Below are 19359 nucleotides of genomic sequence, written 5' to 3'. Positions count from 1 at the left end.
TCAAGCACCTCACTGCCCCATCTTGCAGCTGGTCGTGTTGTAAACTTCTAGGAATTTATCCAAAGGAATAAAAATTACAAGTGCTTAAAGAAGTGCTGTAACTAGGAAGAAGTGAGAATAAGGAAATGAATATGTAAATTACATCCACACGATGGAATACCATGGGATCATTAAAAATTACGCACACAAATGTATATTTATTAGCAAGAAAAGGCGTTCACAATATATTGATAAAAGGGAAAAGTAAGTTTCCTGCCAGTTTGTGAGAGGCAGCTGTTGCTTAGTGATCAATAATTAAGAACACACAGGCTGTGTGGAGGCAGACACATGGATCCACTAATTCACTGTGACCTTGGGTTAATTGTTCTAAGCCTCAGTTTAGTCATCTCTAAAATGGGGATAAAATAGCATCCCTCATAGCTGTGGTTAAGTGAGATTATTTGCACATTCAATTGACAATATTTATTGAACATCTCTGTGGCAGGGAAACAAATGGTTCCTGCCCTCTGAGAGCTTCCAGTCTAGCAAAAAAAAAAAAAATCAGAAATCCCACACCCGTATTAAACATAAAAATAAATTACAGATGATGGTACAAGTGATCAAGGAAAGGTAATGGATGTGATGAAACTAACAAGGGCCCTGACTTGTGCTGTCAAGAAGCCTCTGAAGAAGTGACATTTAAGATGAAACCTAAAATTATGAGAGAACTGCAGCTGTTACAGCCAAAGGGGAAATGATGACATGGACAAAGGCCTCGAGGCAGGAGGAGCTGCTGGCAGCCAGCTCTCGGCATAAGCTTTGGCATACAGTAAGTGCCTTGCATACTGCTGTATTGCAGTTGAAAAAATAAGGATCTGGCCAGGCGCGGTGGCTCACACCGGTAATTCCAGCACTTTAGGAGGCCGAGGTGTGCAGATCATTTGAGGTCAGGAGTTGGAGACCAGCCTGACCAACATGGTGAAACCCCGTCTCTACTAAAAATACAAAAATTAGCCGGGTGTGGTGGCGCATGCCTGTAATCCCAGCTAACCGGTAGGAGAACTGCCGGAACCTGGGAGATAGAGGCTGCAGTGAGCTGAGATCATGCCACTGCACTCCAGCCTGGGAGACAGAGCAAGACTCTGTCTCAAAAAAAAGAAAGAAAAAATACAAAGAGAGTCCGGGCAAGGTGGGTCACGCCTGTAATCCCAGCACTTTGGGAGGCTGAGGTGGGCGGATTGCCTGAGGTCGGGAGTTCGAGACCAGCTTGGCCAGCTTGGTGAAACCCCGTCTCTACTAAAAATACAAAAATTAGCCAGGCGTGATGGTGCATGCCTGTAATCCCAGCTACTCAGGAAGCTGAGGCAGGAGACTTGCTTGAACCCGGGAGGCAGAAGTTACGGTGAGCAGAGATCGCGCCATTGCACTCCAGCCTGGGCAACAGGAGACTGCGTCTCAAAAAAAAAAAAAAAAAAGAAAAGAAAAGAAAAAATAAGGATCTGTGTGCTCACCTGAAGGTTAAAAACGATGGAAGACCCAACAGCTGGCTGTCAGACATAGTTACAGGAGTAGTGAGATTTGGGGTGAATTTTACTTTTGGAGTGAATTTTACTTTCTTTTTGGCATTTCAGTATTGCTTAAATTACGTTTTATAATGAACGTGTATAACTAATGAGAAATAGATAGTGTCTTATTTTTTGGGAAAGCAAGACAACATTGTTCTCGTCATTGTTCACACACAGGGAGGCTGGTATAGAATACACCAGTCTCACCCTGAAAGACACAGAAAACTAAACCCTGCTCTGGACCCAGCACTGAGCAGGAAGGTGCCACCTTCAACTGTGCTGCCCAGTGGCTCTTGCAAGGCCCCTCACACTGGTGTGTGACTGGTACTCTGGGGGGATTCAGCAACAACTCCCATACAACTCACTCTGGCCCAGGGCACCCCCCACAACCCAGAACCTCAGTAACCCCCTCCAGAGGTGGCACACAGCACCTGCTCCCATAGTTCCCCACTGAACCTGCCCAGAGGCCGTGATGCCTCGCCAAGTGGACTGAAGGGGTACAACTGAAGGCTCAGTAGAAATGGTGGAAGAAGGGTGGCTGGACCCGAACCTCAGGAAGCACTGATATTTTCCCTCTGGCCCTGGATCCCACGTAACTGAACATCTCTTCCAGGTGGTACCTTGCTCTGGCTAGCAGGAGGACAAGGGCTGGCTCTGAGAGGTAGAACAGCTTTTGACAAGTCACTCCTCAGAACCTGAGCTCTTCATCTGAAAAGAGATGGACAGCCGGGCATGGTTGCTTACGCCTGTAATCCCAGCACTTTAGGAGGCTGAGGCAGGCAGATCACGAAGTCAAGAGATCGAGACCATCCTGGCCAATATGGTGAAACTCATCTCTACTGAAAATACAAAAATTAGCTGGTCGTGGTGGCAAGCACCTGTAGTCCTAGCTACTCAGGAGGCTGAGGCAGAAGAATCACTTGAACCCGGGAGGCGGGGGTTGCAGTGAGCCGAGATTGCACCACTGCACTCCAGGCAGGCAACAAAGTGAGACTTGTCTCAAAAAAACAGAAAAGAAAGAAAGAAAGAAAGAAAAGGGATGGATTAGACTGGGTAACCACTATGTTTCGATATCTACCATGGATTGGGCATGTGCTACGGGTCACAGAAGATAATTTTGTATATGGCTTTTCATTTACTTCCTCTGACACTTTCCCCTTTTTCCCACAGCACCTGTCCTTTTCTTCCTCTTCCCCTAATCTTTCAGGATTCAGTTCAGATATTACTTCCTCTAGGAAGCCTTCCAATTGGATTAACCAAAAGCATGTACTCCACTGTTTGACACAGAGATGGGGTTAGAGAGGGAAATAACCAGTTTGGTTTTGGAAACATAAGCGATGAGAATTATCAGGTAGTAACCAGGCGAGTATTCAGCTTTTAGGTCTTAGAGAGTATGGCTGCCCAAAAAGAAAATAGAAACAGCTCCACAAAAAACTTCATGCAAACGGGGGCAGGTGAGGAAAGAAGAATCCGGAAGAGACAGTAAGCTCAGACTTGACAGCAGAGAACTACAACAACAAGCCTGAGAGAATCACCTCAAGGAGCTGTCAACAGCATCTCTCTGAGGACAGTGATGGGGAAGGGGAGGAAGATGTGGGACTGGAATAAGGAGAAGGGCTGTGGACCAGAGAGGTTTTCCCTCCCGGTGGACATCTGGCAATGTCTGGAAACATTTTTGGTTGTCATAACTGGGGGACTGCTACAGGCACCTGGGAGGGAGAGGCCAGGGATGCTGCTAAAATAGCCTACAACACACAGGACAGCCCTCTTCACACTCACACACCAAACAATTATCTAGCCCCAAACCTTAATAGTGCCACTGCTGGAAAACGCTGCCTTAAAGGATATCGGGGAGCTCACAGACTAGCAGCTGAGTAGACAGGAGCAATGTCCAAGATCACACTGAAAACACCACTGTTGCCACCACTGGGAACCCTGGCACTGGTCACTGGACTTGGCATTAGAGCCACCCCTTCACTGCTGCCCCTGGTACCTGTGACCACTACCGCCACCAGCACGACTCCCACAGTGGTATATGCAGTTGGTAGCGCTATAGTGACCTAACAATCCCAGCTGCAAGAGGCGGCTGGACAAACATGTGCCCTAGGGCCTTTACAGCTCAGGGGGTGGGCTCTGTCTGCAGTAAGACTCAGCAAGTGGACTTCCTGGAGCAAGTGACTATAACAATCAATAGTGGCAGTAAAGGGAGGGAGAGAGGGAGCGAGTGGAGTAGCTCTATTTGTTTCTTTGAAGGTGCCCATTTGAGGGCAGAAAGGACAGGATTAACCAGGTTGGAGAGAGGATGACGGTATTAGAGGAAAGAGCCCAGGAGGAAGGAGGTGCCAGAAGGGGCAGATGAGGAGATAGTTCAAGACCAGGCCCCACTCTTTGGCTCTGCATATATAGCAGGCAGTCAGTAAATACATGGGATGAACAAGGAACCATCAGAGAAGGGCACGCATCACTGAGAAGTCACTTAAATTCTAGGTTTCATCCTTTCAACCACTGGGCATTCTGAGATGGGGGGCCCAAGGATCTGAGTGTGAAGAGCCTGGTTCTGATAACAACAGCTGGCAAGAGACAGCCCAGGTTGGTTGCCCAGGTCTCGCCACCACACTGGGCTGGCTTCCCCATTGCTCTGCAGTTGCCCAGCTCTGCTTCAAATTATACAAATCCTGCTAATGACAGAGCCCGTAGAAGTTATTCAGTAGAAAGAACCTCCAGCCGAAGCTGGACCCACCACTGACTGTCCTGAGGTATGCTTTAACCTCCCTGCCACCCCAAGAAAGCTAGGTCTGCTGCCAACCAGGCCTGGTTCTTAGAAAGTTTTTTCTCCAGTTAAGGGGAAAGCCAAGCACCTTCTCTGCTAAGTCAGCAACCACAATCACTCTCTAGCATGAAAAGGACAGCGACTGGCCTGGTCCTTCCGGCAGGGAAGAGCTTGCGGGCTGGTCCTGACCCCCAGCTCCAGCTGCTGGCACCAGGACAGGTTAAACAGCTGAGCCAGTGAATCTGACCCTTTCCCGTTGATGCAGGAAAATAGGGTCTGGAGGCAGGGAACATAAGGCCAATTCACGCTTCAGCTATAACAGGAAATATCCTCCCCACAGGGTATATGCTGTAAATGAATTTGTAAATTTACTTCATCCTTTCCATTTACATAGGGTGTACCTCAAGTAACCAATGGAATCCTCTAGTGGGTATTTACTCCCAAAAATTCTGTAACGGGCCCCTTGAGTCCCTATGCTCAGGCCCTCTCCCACGCTGTGGAGTATACTTTCATTCTCAGTAAAACCCTTCATTCCTTCCTTGCTTTGTGCATTTTGCCCAATTCTTTGTTCAAGACATCAAGAACCTGGATGCCCTCCACTATTAATGCCATGGACCAGCCCTTTAGTTCACAGACTCGGGTGTCCATGTGGCTGGGGTCACACAACCTGAGAAGGGCAGGGTGGAGATGAAACTAGGTCTGTTGAGTCAGTCCCACCACACTGCCCTGCCTCCACTGCCCAGTGAGGGGCCCAGGTGGCTGGTGCAGTTCTGATGGGGAAATTTCTCCAGCACTCCTCCCAGCCCCCACACCCAGCTCTCTTCCAGCTGCTTCTTGTCCCCTTACTTCCGAGTAACTGATGGGTGCAGGATGTTCTGGGCCCTTCCATGAGGCTTCTCTAAGGCTTGGCTTCCCTTTGCTGCTGCAGCCCCGTAGGGAGGCCAGCCTCAGAGAAACAGGTTAGGGCTGGGCAGGGGATACAGATACCATCAAATTCATTTTGCCAATGAAGCTGCAGCACAGGGAGGGGTGGGCCAAGGCCAGTCAGCAAATCTGAAGGGCTAAGACTCAGATCTCACTTGTGCTCTGTCAGTGGTAGGGGGCTGGGTGTCGAGGGGATCTGGGATGGTTTTCTCTGCTCCATTAAGAGGCAGATCCTGACTTGGCAAGGTCAAAGAGGCAGAGCTAGAATTCTCACTAAAGCCCTTCCCTCCTCTGCTTGGGAGGGGCATGAGTGAAGGGCAGCTGCCCTACCCAGGGCCACATGCCCTCTGCAGCTTCCCTGCCCTGTGGCCTCCCGAGACGGGAAGCTGTCTGACCCATGCAGCTTAGGGCAGCCATTGCGGAGCACGGCCTCCTGCAGGGCTGCGGCCTGTCCCCCTGCAGCCCCCCACCCACAGGTTGACTGTGTTCCAGCGCTGCCAGAGAGAACAAGCTGACTTCCCTGTGCTTGCTCAATGACTGTCCCCAGACATCTGAGGACAGGGATCATGTTGCTCCAAGGTCTTCTTGAGCTAAATGTTTCCCAGGTCCCAGGGCACTTCCAGGTCCTTTCCCAACACCAATCATTTGTCAAGGGCAGTGATGGCGTAGGACCAGGAGGCCCAAGCCAAGCCCCTTCCTTCTCTGCCCTGCCAGGGCCTGGGGCCCCTCCTGGTGGGGCAGAGGCATCCTCCAAGCTGTTTCTACATCCCTGAGGGGCCCTGGTCCCCTCACAGTGTCCCCACCAGCCTTGGTTGGTCCAAAGGGTCTGCTGGCTTTTATTGTGTCTCTGCAGAGGGGCTGGGACCTGTGCCAGGCAGCTCTGTGACACAGTGGGGCCAGCAGCAGGGTGGCACCCTGACCCGTGGCTCAGAACCTAGTTCTGCTGCTTCCCCACCAAGGGCGGAAGCCAGCTGGCCAGAGGTCTTCAGCCACCAACAGGGTCCAGGCAGGCATCCTCCTGCCTCCCCCAGCAGTCTGCACAGGGTCATATTTCCAGCATAAAATCCTCTGAAGGCCCCTTCAGCAGGAGGCCCCTGAGAGAAAATCTAGCCATCTGAGGCTCAGTCCCTTCAGCTGGGGCTCAGACCCAGCTCCAGGGGGCCGGGCAAATGTGGCCTCCCCTTCTGGAAGGGGCTAGCTGGTGCTCTCCACCACAACCACACCTCCACCTCTTCTTCCTCCCGACCTGCCTCCTTGTGTCCCCCTGAGCCCTGAGCTGCTCCAGGGCTATAACTCAGACTGGGATCTGGAGATCCTTGGGCCTTTTCGGATCTCCTTCCGCTTCTCCTCTTTCTTTCGGCGTTTCTCTTCTTCTCTCAGGGCCTTCTGGAAAGGGTCAGTGCTGGGAATGAACTGAAGGGAAGAGAAGAGCAGTCTGATTTAGTCTGTGGCAGCAAAGAGCCTGCTCTGAGCTAGGCCACCAGCGGGGTGTGGGAATAGGAAGGTTCCCTGGACACAGGCCCTGCCCCAGACATGGAGACAGGAAATGGGTTTGGGAGAACTGCTGAGTGGGTGTTGGAAGATAAGCAGGAGTTTGCCAAACCAACGGCATGAGGAAAGGGAAGGGTATTCTACGTGGAGGGACGGATGCTGAGGTGGGAACCTACATGGGGCATCTGAGAAACAACACACAGACTCCTCCAGGGTGAGGGAGTAGAGTGGCTGAGACCACCACAGACCCGGGAGCCCCACATCTGCTGCACCCTTCAGGAGGAGAGGAGGGAGGTCAGCCAGAGTCACAGATGACAAGGCAAGTGGGGGGGTGGAGGATGAGGACTTCATTGGCGGTAGGGGGTGGCGGGGGGGCATTCTTCAACTGCAACCCAGGCCCTTTGCTGTCCTCCCTCCTCTCTCTCCAGACTGTCTCGTCTAACTCATAGCTTCTGTTGGCCTGTGTGGTTAGTTACCCCTCAAACTTGCATCTCCATTTCCAAATGCCTGTCTGAGACCTCCTTTAGGATGTCCCAAATGCACCCTAGACTCAGTATGGTTCCCTCTCCCCAGAGTCCCTGTTCTGATGAGCAGCAGGGCAGAAACCGAGGAGCCCCACCTGCACCCAGCATTCCCTCTCCCTCCTCGGGTCCATCACCAAGGCCTAGCTACTTTCAAGCCCTAAATCTCTCTCAAACCCATCCACTTCTCTGTCTCTACTATTGCTGCCCCCATCACCACCCCCATCTCTCTGCTGGATGACTCTAGGGGCCTCCCAAGGGCTTTCCACATCCCCTTTGGTCCCTCTCAAGTCATTCTCCTCACTGCAGTTGGATCTTTTCTTTTCTTTTCTTTTTTTTAGACAGAGGTCTTGCTCTGTCGCTCAGGCTAGAGTGCAGTGGTGCAATCTTGGCTCACTGCCACCTCCACCTCCCGGGTTCAACCGATTCTCCTGCCTCAGCCTCCCAAGTAGCTGGGATTACAAGCGCCCACCACCACACCTGGCTAATTTTTGTATTTTTAGTAGAGCCAGGGTTGCGCTATGTTGGCCAGGCTAGTCTCAAACCTTGACTTCACGTGATCCATCCGCCTCAGCCTCCCAAAGTGTTGGGATTACAGGCATGAGCCACTGTGCCGGATGGATCTTTTCAAAATGTAAATCTGTTCATGTCACATTCCAGCTTCCATGGCTCTCCATGACTCTCAAGACAAAGTTCCACATGGTGTATCTGCAGGTCCACCCCGCCCGCCTCTCTGTTCCTACCTCATATCCCCCACCTTTATGTTCTTGGATTCCCTGTACCCTCTCACTTCCAGGCCTTTGCATGTGCTGTGGCTGAGGCCCAGAACGCTCTTTCCAACACCCACCCCTCTGCCACATTAGCTCAGGCTCAGCTGACTCACTGCCCTCTAGACCTGCCCTGACTCCCTGAGGGGCTGCTCCTGGTGGTGTGCTCCCTTCAACTTTGTGCTGATTCCTTCTTTCTTGTGCCCATCGCCCTCCCAGACAGCACATTCCATGAGGGTAGGAGGATAGTGTCCTCTGCCACAAGGCCTTAGCGCAGAGTCTTCCTGGCTTTTCAAGAGCATTCAATATGTGTTTTTTCAATGAATGAGCAAGCCACGTTAGAATAGGAAATACAATAGTACAGCAGGTCCTCGAATAATGTGGTTTAGTTCAAGGTCGTGTCATTATAATGTGGATGAGAAAAAAAACAATCGATTCCTGGCCAGGGCCACTGTCTGTGTGGAGTCCGCACATTCTCCCCGTGTTCTGGTGGGTTTTCTCTGGGTACTCCAATTTCTTCCCACATTCCAAAGATGTGCATGTTGGGTTCGCTGGTATGTCTACACTGTCTCAGTCTGACTGTGGAGGCATGTGTGAGTGTGCCCTGTGATGGGAGGGCGTCCTGTCCAGGGTTGGTTCCTCCCTTATGCTCTGAGTTGCTGGGAGAGGCTGGACCCTGAACGGGACTAAATGGATAAATAATTATTTTACTTGTTTTGATGAATCTTTCTTAAATGTATGTATAGTTCACATTTATTTCAATGTTTCATATTAAGAGTGTTTTGGTTTTTATTTTGAAGACTGGAGTTGGGCGCCGTGGCTCATGCCTATAATCCCAGCATTTTGGGAAGCTGAGGTGGGCAGATCACTTGAGGTCAGGAGTTCAAGACCAGCCTGGTCAACATAGCGAAACCTTGTCTCTACTCAAAAATACAAAAATTAGTCAGGTGTGGTGATGGGCGCCTGTATTCCCGGCTACTTTAGAGGCTGAGACAGGAGAATCACCTGAACCCAGGAGGCGGGGGTTGCAGTGAGCTGAGATTGTACCACTGCACTCCAGTCTGGGTGACAGAGCGAGACTTTGTCTCAAAAAAAAAAAAAAAAAAAAAAAAAAAATTCTGGTAATGGTTTTTTGACCAGAAATATGCTGTAGTAACTTAACTCTTATTTATATCTATTAGCCTGTGGTAAATTGGTTTGTAATACATAGATTCACTTAAAGTCACAGTTTCCAAGAACCTATGGATGATGTTAGGTGAAGATTTACTATGCCTACAACTCAGGTAGCTGTGCTGTAAAACACACCCTTTTATTTGTTCCTAGGGCAATTGTGACAAATGTTTGATCTGATCAAAGTAGATACTAAAAACAAACAAATGGCTCCACCTTGTGGAATAATCTGCCTACCAGGTTAGATTGACTCATGACTTTGGAAGATGGGGGGATTCACAGAAGTGTAGCCCAGAGAAGGTAAGTGAGTCACACAGCATGTGGTAGGCCCAACTAGGACTAGCCTTGCAGGCTGCACACTTCCCTGCCTAGTACTTCCCTACCACACTCTGCTCCTATCTCTGTGAGTGAATCCTGATCCACTTAAGACGGGGAGCTGGGAGACCCCTTAGGCCACAGAGACCCCATTCCTCTCTGACTCTGGCTGGGCAAGGGCAAGTCAAGAGATCTTAGCCCCTTCAGCCTCAGCAGGCTCAGCCTAACCTAGCTGGGTCAGAAGAGAAACACACCCATCCTTTCCCTGTTCTCTTCCCCACCTAGGCCTGGCAGTGCCTAGTCATCTTTTGAGTCTATCTTTAGATGTCTCCCCAGGAATCTTCCCTGGCCACCCCTGATTGTACCTGACCAGCCTGGGTCAGGTCAGCAGGCTGATGGCCAACACAGCACTGTGGTTAAGAGCATGGTTCAAGAGGCAGACCACATGTATTTGAACCTTCACTCCATCACTTACTGGCTGTGAGACCTCAGGTTGATTACTGTACCTCCCTGTGCCTCCGCTGTCTTCACTGTTAGGTTAGTCATCAATTTATTTCCTCTCTATTCCAAATTCACTCTTCATTGCCTGCTCTGCAAAAATGCATCTGGCTCCAGGATAGAGCCCCAAACTCCTAAGCTTGTTGTTCAAAGGCCCGGACCCCATGCTACGTCTCCAGCCTTATCTCCTCCTGTCTTCAAGCTACCCTGCTCTGCCTGTCCCTGACAACAACCACATCCTCCATAGCCTCAAGCATGCCACTCTGGCCACCGCCTTCTACCTTCTCTAACTCCTTAGCCCTACCATAACCACGAGCAGGCCCTCCGTGCTGCCGGCAATCCAGCCTCATTCCCTGGTCCGCTCATCCTCCTGCTCTCCTGCACATACCTTCTCCTCAAGCCTCCGTGCTCCCCTCACTCCCAGACCATGACCTTGCTTTCTATCTCACAGAGAGGATGAAAGTAGCAGGAGACAACCCCCACAGCTCCACCACCACACCCACCAACCCATTTGCTTCTGTGCCCACATGCTCTGCCCGCCCTCCTGTTCAAGGTTAAGGACCTGCTCTTCTGTACAAGGCCAAGCCTTCCCCCAGCACTACAACTCACCCCTCCTCACCTCCTCCAGATGAGGCTCCAGCAACCTAGCCCCTGGCCTCATCACGTCCTCCCTCTCTAATGGATCAGTCCCATCCACATAGTGCAAGCCTGCTGTGGTCTCTCCCAAGGGACTAACATTGGAAACCACATTGTCCTCCAGCTATTCTCCCATTAAGGACAAAAAACCAAACACCGCATGTTCTCACTTATAGATGGGAATTGAACAATGAGAACACATGGACACAGGAAGGGGAACATCACACTCTGGGGACTGGTGGGGGGAGGGGGGAGGGATAGCATTAGGAGATATGCCTAATGCTAAATGACAAGTTAATGGGTGCAGCACACCAGCATGGCACATGTATACATATGTAACTAACCTGCACATTGTGCACATGTACCCTAAAACTTAAAGTATAATAATAATAAAAAAAAAAAAGAAAGGAAAACTTTTCGAAAGGGCTGTCTACACTTGCCACATCCACTTCCTTTCCTCTCATTCTCTGGAAATCCAATCTTTTGTTCCCAGGACCCCCTCAAAGCAGCTTTTATCAAGACCACCAGCGGCCTCAACATTACTCAGTCCAGCAGTCGATTCTCAGTCCTCGCCTTCCTTACCTCCCAGCAGCGTCTGACACACCGATCGCTCCCTCCCTACTTCTAACGCTTTCCTCATGTGGCCTCTGGGAAACTCTTGGGTCGGCCACCATCATGCTGACTGCTCCTTCTGCGGGTTCTTGCTGCTTCCTCCTCAGTCCTTCAACCTCTATCTCCAGCCCCATCCCAGGCCTCAGTCCTCAGACTGCTTCTCTACCTGCCCGATGCCCCAGATGACTGTGTCCTGTCTCACGGCTTTTGGTGCCTTCTACATAGGCATGGCTCTCACATTTATAAGTCCAGCTTCTCCTTCCTCCCTGAAGTCTCGAGTCAAATATCCAGCTACCTCCTTGACATCTTTACTCCGATGTTCACCAGGTGCAGAAAAAAACTCTTACTACCCTCCCTCTCCAAGCATTTGAAAAAATGACAGTCCCATTCTTCCAGACACTCAGGCCAAAAGTCTTCCAGTCATGCTTAACGCTCCTCTCTCTCTCACCACATCTGCTTCCTCAGCAAATCCCACTGGCTCTACTTCCAAAAGAGAAGCAGAACCTGACCATTTCTCAGCAGCTCCACTGTCATCGTCTGGTTCAAGCCACTATCAACTGCCACACAGATGTGCACAGCAGCCTCCACACCTGTGTCCCTGCTTCTGGTCCCCGACCATGCTCCACACAGCAGCCAGATGGCCTCTTTAAAGTGGTAAGTCTGCGCCTGTAATCCTAGCTACTCAGGAGGCTGAGGCAGGAGAATCACTTGAATCTGGGAGGCGGAGGTTGTGGTGAGCCAAGATCGCACCATTGCACTCCAGCCTGGGCAACAAGAGCAAAACTCCGTCTTAAAAATATATATATAAATAACGGCTGGGAGCGGTGGCTCACGCCTGTAATCCCAGCACTTTGGGAGGCCGAGGTGGGCGGATCACGAGGTCAGAAGATCGAGACGATCCTGGCTAATATGGTGAAACCCCGTCTGTATTAAAAATACAAAAAAATTAGCCGGGCGTGGTGGCGGGTGCCTGTAGTCCCAGCTACTGAGGAGGCTGAGGCAGGAGAATGGCGTGAACCTGGGAGGCAGAGCTTGCAGTGAGCCAAGATCGCGCCACTGCACTCCAGCCTGCGTGGACAGAGCGAGACTCCATCTCAAAAAAAAAAATTTATATATATATATATATATATATATATAAATATATATATAAAGTGGTAAGTCACAGCCTGCTCTCCAGGTCCCTCAGGGTAGGTGCCAAAGCCCTTGTGAAGACCTCTGAGGGTCTCAGGATCAGGCCTACAACTCTGACCCCATCTCCTGACACTCCCCAGCCCCCAAATATGCTTCCAACTCACAGCCTTTGCACTTGCTGCTCCTTCAGCCTGGAATGTTCTTCCTTGGGATACACAGATGACTCCTCATCTCCTTCAGATAATTCAGTAAGACAGTACCCAGGCCATGTGAAATAGCAACTGCACCCCCACCTTACCCCGGGCATTCCTTAACCACATTCCCCTGCCTTTTTTCTCCACAGCCCTTGTCACCACCTACCACATTATATATTTTTAAGTTGACTGCCTGTCTTCCTCAACTAGAATGGCACTCCCAGGAGAACAGGGCTAGCCTGCTTCCCCAAGGGGCAGGATGCAATAGATACTCACTTGATGCTGAATGAATGAATGTGGGATGCATCTGAGCCTTTGCATAAGTTCGTCCCTCTGCCTGGAAGGCCCTGCCTCAGCTGGTCCACCCAGCAAATAACTCATCCCACCTCCCTGCCAAGGCTGGGTCAGGCTCGCCTCAGAGAATTATGCTTCTTACCAGTATAACAGTTACACCGGATTAGAACTATTTCCCTGCTGCCTTCCCCATCAGACTGTGAGCATCTGAGGAGCTGGGACAGGGCCAGCCCCCTGGACAGGGACAGTGGCTGGCACACAGCCTGATACGAGTTGACTCTAGTGATGGGTACATAAGAAGCAGGAGAACTCAGAACTCTCACCAGCATGGAGGGAGTGTGTGAGGGGAGCCAAGCAAATCTGGGGCTCCTGCGAGAGACAAGTCCACGCGGGATATCAAAAAGTGAGGAAAATCTCAGAACTGTCCCCATCCAGCATGTAAGGAAAGTATGTTGCTGCTGTGGTTATGTCCAAGTAGAATACGTAATGATAAAGCTGGACTCAACTTATCCTGGCACCCATTCTCTCTGTGGCCTATGCTGTCACCCTCCTCCTGCGTTTAAGTGAGGCATCTATGACCTGCATAGCAAGAAGAACTGGCATCACAGCAATAAAGCATCTCCATGGGTAACGCCTTGCTGGGAAAGGCAATCTGCCATGGCCTTGAGTGTCCACACATGTTTTCTTGCTGCATAAACCAAGAACGGAAGGCCGTGGCTGTTCTTGATCTGGGCCATTTATCAGGGTAATGATTGCAGCATGCAACCTTGGGGTATGTGTCATTTCAGCTGGGCATGCAGGGGTGGCAGCTACCCCACTGAGGAAACAGCATCCCCGACTCTGCCACATAAAGCAAAGCCACTGGCTCAACAGGACCCTCAATTCACAGGTTCCCCCAAGTACTCAGGCCTAGCCCACTGTAATTCAGCTAATATAAAAGCTAATAGTGTTGTACAGAAAAGAGTTAACACAGCCGGCCTGACTCCTAACCTTTGAAAGGCCTGCTTCCAAGGTTAGCCCTTAGCAGACATCTGGGAACTTGCATTTCAGGAGGATCCCCACCACCTTAACTGCTAACTGTGGTTCGCTGCGCCTAAACTGTTTGTGCAAACAATATGGTTTCTGCTGAATACATACTTTGCTCCGGGGAGTTTGCCATTTTGATATGTTAGGCAAAAAGTACCCACATGACTAGCTCCCAGTAAAAACCCAGGCACTAGGTCCCTCATTAAGTTTCCTGGTAGAAAACATTTTAAACATGTTGTTACAACTAATTGCGGGAGGAATGAAGCACATCCTGTTTGACTCTACTTGGAGGGGATTCTGGAAGCTGAGCCTATTTCCCCTGGACTTTGCCTGATGCACCTTTTCCCTTTGCTGATTTTGCTTTGTATCTTTTCTCTGTAGTAAATCGTGGCCATGAATATGACCATATGCTGAGTCCTGTGAATCCTCCTATTGAACCATCAAGCCTGGGAGTGGTTCTGGGAACCTGACACAGGTGTCCATGGGCAGCAACAGTCAGCCAGCCCCAGTAACAATGCTGGCTGATTAACTGCCATAAAGGCCAGTCAGACAATGGCCTGAATTAAAAGCTATCACCCTGGCTTGGATGACACTCCTTCCTAACAGCCATGCATGTTATATTCTTACTGACTATTGTCAGTGTCCTGGTCATCTGGAGATTACAAACTGGCAGATCAAAGATACCTACCCCCCTCTTTTTATTTATTTATTTATTTATTTATTTATTTATTTATTTAAGACAGAGTCTTGCTCTGTTGCCCAGGCTGGAGTGCAGTGGTGCGATCTCAGCTCACTGCAACCTCTGCCTCCCGGGTTCAAGCGATTCTCCTGCCTCAGCCTCCCAAGTAGCTGGGACTACAGGCATGCGTCACCTCGCCCGGCTAATTTTTGTATTTTTAGTAGAGACAGGGTTTCACCATGTTGGCCAGGATGGTCTCAAATTTCTGACCTCAGGCAATCCGCCTGCCTCGGTCCCTAAGTGCGGGGATTACAGGTGTGAGCCACCATGCCTGGCGATACCTACCCCTCACCCCTCTTTAGGGCCACAAACTATGGAAACAAATTATGGTGACAAACTAGACAGCCTGGCTCACTCGTTTAGATGCCCATCATAAAGCTCAATCTCTGAAAAGACCAAATGGAGTCAAACTGCTGATCAAGCCTACTTCATCCAGATCACTGCCACTGCCACCTAAACATATCATTCTACTTGGCATGGTAACATACCCACTACAAAGGAGTGGCACAAAACAGAGGACTGTATATTTCTGGTTCAACTATCTGAGTCTCTGGTTGGAATGGTACAGCCTGAGATTGTTAGGATTGTGACCACTTGGCTGAGTATCCTGCTTGCTGATTTCCCTGCAGTGGCCCATGTGGGTAAAGAGAAGAGATATAACAGGTCTCTATACATCTGTAAAAATGCCCTGGTCCCATTCATACCTGACATTTCTGAATGAAAGATCTAAGTGATAGTAGGCAACAACTGGAGAAAAAGTGAAACTATAGATGCTGGCATAGGACATATGCTTTTTTTTTTTTTTTTTTTTTTTTGTGAGACAGTCTCACTCAGTCGCCAGGCTGGAGTGCAGTGGTGCGATCTTGGCTCACTGCAATCTCCGCCTCCTGGGTTCAAGCAATTCTCCTGCCTCAGCCTCCTGAGTAGCCAGGACTCCAGGCATGCGCCACCACACCCGGCTAATTTTTGTATTTTTAGTAGAGACGGGGTTTCACCATGTTGGCCAGGATAGTCTTGATTTTCCTGACCTCATGATCCGCCCACCTCGGTCTCCCAAGGACACATGGATTTTATAGCAATAATCCTGCCACCTGGGGAGGATATACCTTAGAACCCAGAAAGTGCAGGGAACAATTAATGTTCTCTTTATCCCTTAGATCCATCACTGCCACCTGGCAAAACAATCCTAGGGTCTGCCCAAGCCCAGTGGCAGCTGCAGCTGTCAATATGGCCAACTGTTGGGTGTCTCATTTCCATCCACATGATAGGAAAACTCACATGGACACGTCAGTACTGAGCTATTCTGCTGTGTCTAATGCCATCAAAGGTAGTTCTCAACAGTGACCTTGTGCAGACACACCAGCCAGCACAATTTTGTTTCAACCTGACAGATACAAATTCATCTGCTTTTCCTGATGTCTGAGTAGCCTTGGATTATACCATGTAAGCAACTGAGGCTGAAGCTCCACAGTGACACTGCCCTCAGGCTCAACTAAACATTGTTCTGGTGACTCAAATCGAGCGTAACATGTGGGAGAGAATGGGTCATGGAATGTCTCCTTATGGGGGCATGAGGGTTGCTTGGGTCCATCTATTGCCCCCTGTAATTATTGGCAATAACATCAAAGATTGGCAGGTCAATCTAAACTCTCTTCTGTGGGTGGTCGTGGATAACAGATTGGTCTTAGACAATATCCTGATTATCCAAAATGAGACTTACTGGTCCTCCAGGACCTTCACAGCTGGTTGAGTCCAGGACCCTGTTCAATATTGCAGGTTAGGGGCCAGACACAGTGACTCACACCTATAATCCCAACACTTTGGGAGGCTGAGACAGGAAGATGGCTTGAGCCCAGGAGTTTGAGATCACCCTAGGCAGCACAGCAAGAACCTGTCTCTGAAAAAATAATAAATTAATTAGCCAGGAATGGTGTGGCACAGGCCTGTCGTCCCAGCTACTCAGGAGGCTGAGGTGGGAGGTCTGTTTGAGCCCAGAAGTTCAAGGTTACAGTAAGCTAGGTGGGTGACAGAGCTTGGGTGACAGAGCGAGACCCTGTCTATAAAAAAAATAATAATAATGTAGGTTGGCCTTACCCTGCTATTCAGAATATAGTTGATAGTAATCTTAATTAAATGAAGTATGAGACTAATTGACAGATTTGGTCCTAGCCTCTATCAGTCAGATCAATCAGACTGAATAGCACATTTGTGTGAAAATTTGAGTTAGGCCGGGTGCGGTGGCTCACGCTTGTAATCCAAGCACTTTGGGAGGCCGAGGCGGGTGGATCACACGGTCAGGAGATCAAGACCATCCTGGCTAACATGGTGAAACCCCGTCTCTACTAAAAATACAAAAAATTAGCCAGGTGTGGTGGCGGGCGCCTGTAGTCCCAGCTACTGGGGAGGCTGAGGCAGGAGAATGGCGTGAACCCAGGAGGCAGAGCTTGCAGTGAGCCGAGATCGCGCCACTGTACTCCAGCCTGGGCGACAGAGCGAGACTACATCTCAAAAAAAAGAAAAGAAAAGAAAAGAAAAGAAAATTTGAGTTAAACCAAGCCATGAAGGGCTTGGGCTTGGGGCAGACTATTGGGGCGGCAATCCATCATGGCCCTGAGCATCCCTGCATATTCTTGCAGGGCACACCAAAGATACAAAGCCCTAACCCCTCTTTACCTGGGCCATGTCTTAGGATTGTGTTTGCAGAGAGCAACCTCGAAGGGTGTGGTGATGTCTCCTCCCAAAGAGCACGTTTGCTGCGGTTCACTATAAAAATCATGAATTTCTCCAGCTTGGCAGTTCTCAGCTGTGATGCACACCCCCTGCATGCACAGCGCCCACCTGGCCCCCTCTGTGTCACCCCCGTGGGAGTTAGGGAACAAGGTGAACCAACACAACCAGGCCAACAGTCTAGCTAGTGCCTTTGCTGTAATACAGTCCAATGTCTCTGACCTATCAGTGTCCATGAAACAGTAGCAGGCTAGCTTGTTGGCCTGGAGGCAGAATTAAATCCTAGACCCTTGAGACACCCAACACCCCTCCCCACACCAGGGTTTGACAAGTCCAGTCCTCCAGCCACCACAGCCCTTCCTTCCTGCCCCTCCTAGCCCTGTCACTTCCAATCCCTTCCTCCATCTATCGTATCTGTCCCCCTTTTTTTTTTTTTTTTGATACGGAGTTTCACTCATGTTGCCCAGGCTGGAGTGCAATGGCACGATCTCAGCTCGCTGCAACCTCCACCTTCCGGGTTCAAGCGATTCTCCTGCCTCAGTCTCCTGAATAGCTAGGATTACAGGCATGCACCACCATGCCTGGCCAGTTTTTTGTATTTTTAGTAGAGACAGAGTTTCACCATATTGGCCAGGCTAGTCTCGAACTCCTGACCTCAGGTGATCCACCCGCCTCGGCCTCCCAAAGTGCTGGAATTACAGATGTGAGCCACCGTGCCCGGCCTGTCCTCATCTTTTATCCCAAACTTGGTCTCCAGCTCTCAAAGCCCACCTCAGCCCCCTGGAACCCTTGGAATGAGAGCATGTACAGGAGTGCGGGATGGAAGCCCAGTTGGTGCTCAGAGGTTCAAAGGCAGGGAAGAGAATGGCCTGATCTCCCTGGCTACCCTGATATCCACCTGAAGTGGGATGCCTATTTTGTGCTGGGATGGGTTTGTTCATAGCCTCCTAACTACCTCCCATAACTGGAGTTCACACGCTGTGAACAGACAGGGAGCCTGAGGCTAAGAGGGGAGCAATGACTTACCCACAGGCTCCAATGAGTCAGTGATATCTTCTGGACCCAGGCCCAGGCTGCCTGGCTCCAAGTCCAAAGCCACCCAAGGTCCCCAGCCCCTGCAGGACTCGGTGTCCTATGGCCCAGCAGAGGCAAAGCAGACACAGGCATAGGCCCTGGCAGCTCACCTCTGTGCGGTCGATTTTAAATGGGTTCTGGAAGTCGGAGTCTTTCTCACTGATCCCCAGCTCCTGGGCCATCTGCAGATGAAGAAACACTAGTCATCATCTGCCTTCTCCTGAGTCCTGCTCACCAGAGAGCCATTCCTTCCATGCTGGGACCCAGACTCCTGACTTGGGCAGATGTGGGCCACATGATGATCCCATGGGAACTGGGTCAGCACAGAATCCCTTGAAATGGGGCCTCTGTGGCCCAAGATACCCTGAAGCTCCACAAAGAAAATGTAACCAAGCACTGACGTTCAGGCCCAACTGAAGGCAGATGTGAGGATCCTAGTCCACTACCCGACAGAGGGCTCCCGGGCCACCTCCACCCCAGTCCTTACCAGGCTGAGGATGGGCGAGTGGGGCCCCTGGTTGAAGACGCCTGTCTGGTTGCAGAAACTGATACCCCAGCGGATGAGGAGGTTCCAGTTGGAGTTGTGGTCAAAGTAATAGTGCACAATCCTCGGGAAGCGCAGCACCACATCGCCGAAGAAGGCCGTGTTCTCCACCACGTGGGAGAAAGCTGGCGAGAGGACCCTGATGAGTGGCCAGGGCAGATGCTCTCCTGGCTGCCTCACTGGCCCCTGGCATCCTCTAGAGAACAGAGACATCCACCAAACCCACCAAGCAAGGAAGGAACAGTGCCTACTGACCACAGGCTGCCAATCACATGTACAGTGCGAACTAGGGCCTTACATCCACCAGCTCACTGAGTCCTCATAACCACTTTTAGAGGGAGATGTGGCTGCTGTTCCCATTTTACAGATGGGAAACTGAGGC

At 50.4% G+C, this 19359-nt stretch overlaps 1 protein-coding gene across 7 annotated transcripts in view; it reads right to left on the bottom strand.

Moving 5' to 3' along the window:
• Positions 1 to 177: 177 nt before the first annotated feature.
• Positions 178 to 19359, bottom strand: part of CCDC134 (coiled-coil domain containing 134) — a 32338-nt gene continuing 13156 nt past the window's right edge. For 2 of the 7 annotated variants that reach the window (XM_016939293.4, XM_016939294.4), the window contains 3 exons: positions 18921 to 19102; positions 18386 to 18615; positions 178 to 6651 (listed from right to left, as the gene is read on the bottom strand). In XM_016939293.4, the coding sequence (XP_016794782.2) occupies positions 18403 to 18615; positions 18921 to 19102 (395 nt within the window). In that variant the 3' untranslated portion in view covers positions 178 to 6651; positions 18386 to 18402. Of the gene's footprint in view, positions 6652 to 8386; positions 8704 to 18385; positions 18616 to 18920; positions 19103 to 19359 lie in introns of those variants that run through there. The other 5 variants (XM_001170122.6, XM_054675567.2, XM_063807953.1 and 2 more) reach the window with 4 other exon arrangements.

Source organism: Pan troglodytes, chromosome 23 (assembly GCF_028858775.2).
Source record: "Pan troglodytes isolate AG18354 chromosome 23, NHGRI_mPanTro3-v2.0_pri, whole genome shotgun sequence".
NCBI classification, from domain to species: domain Eukaryota; kingdom Metazoa; phylum Chordata; class Mammalia; order Primates; family Hominidae; genus Pan; species Pan troglodytes.
This window is presented reverse-complemented; position numbering and strand designations above follow the sequence as displayed.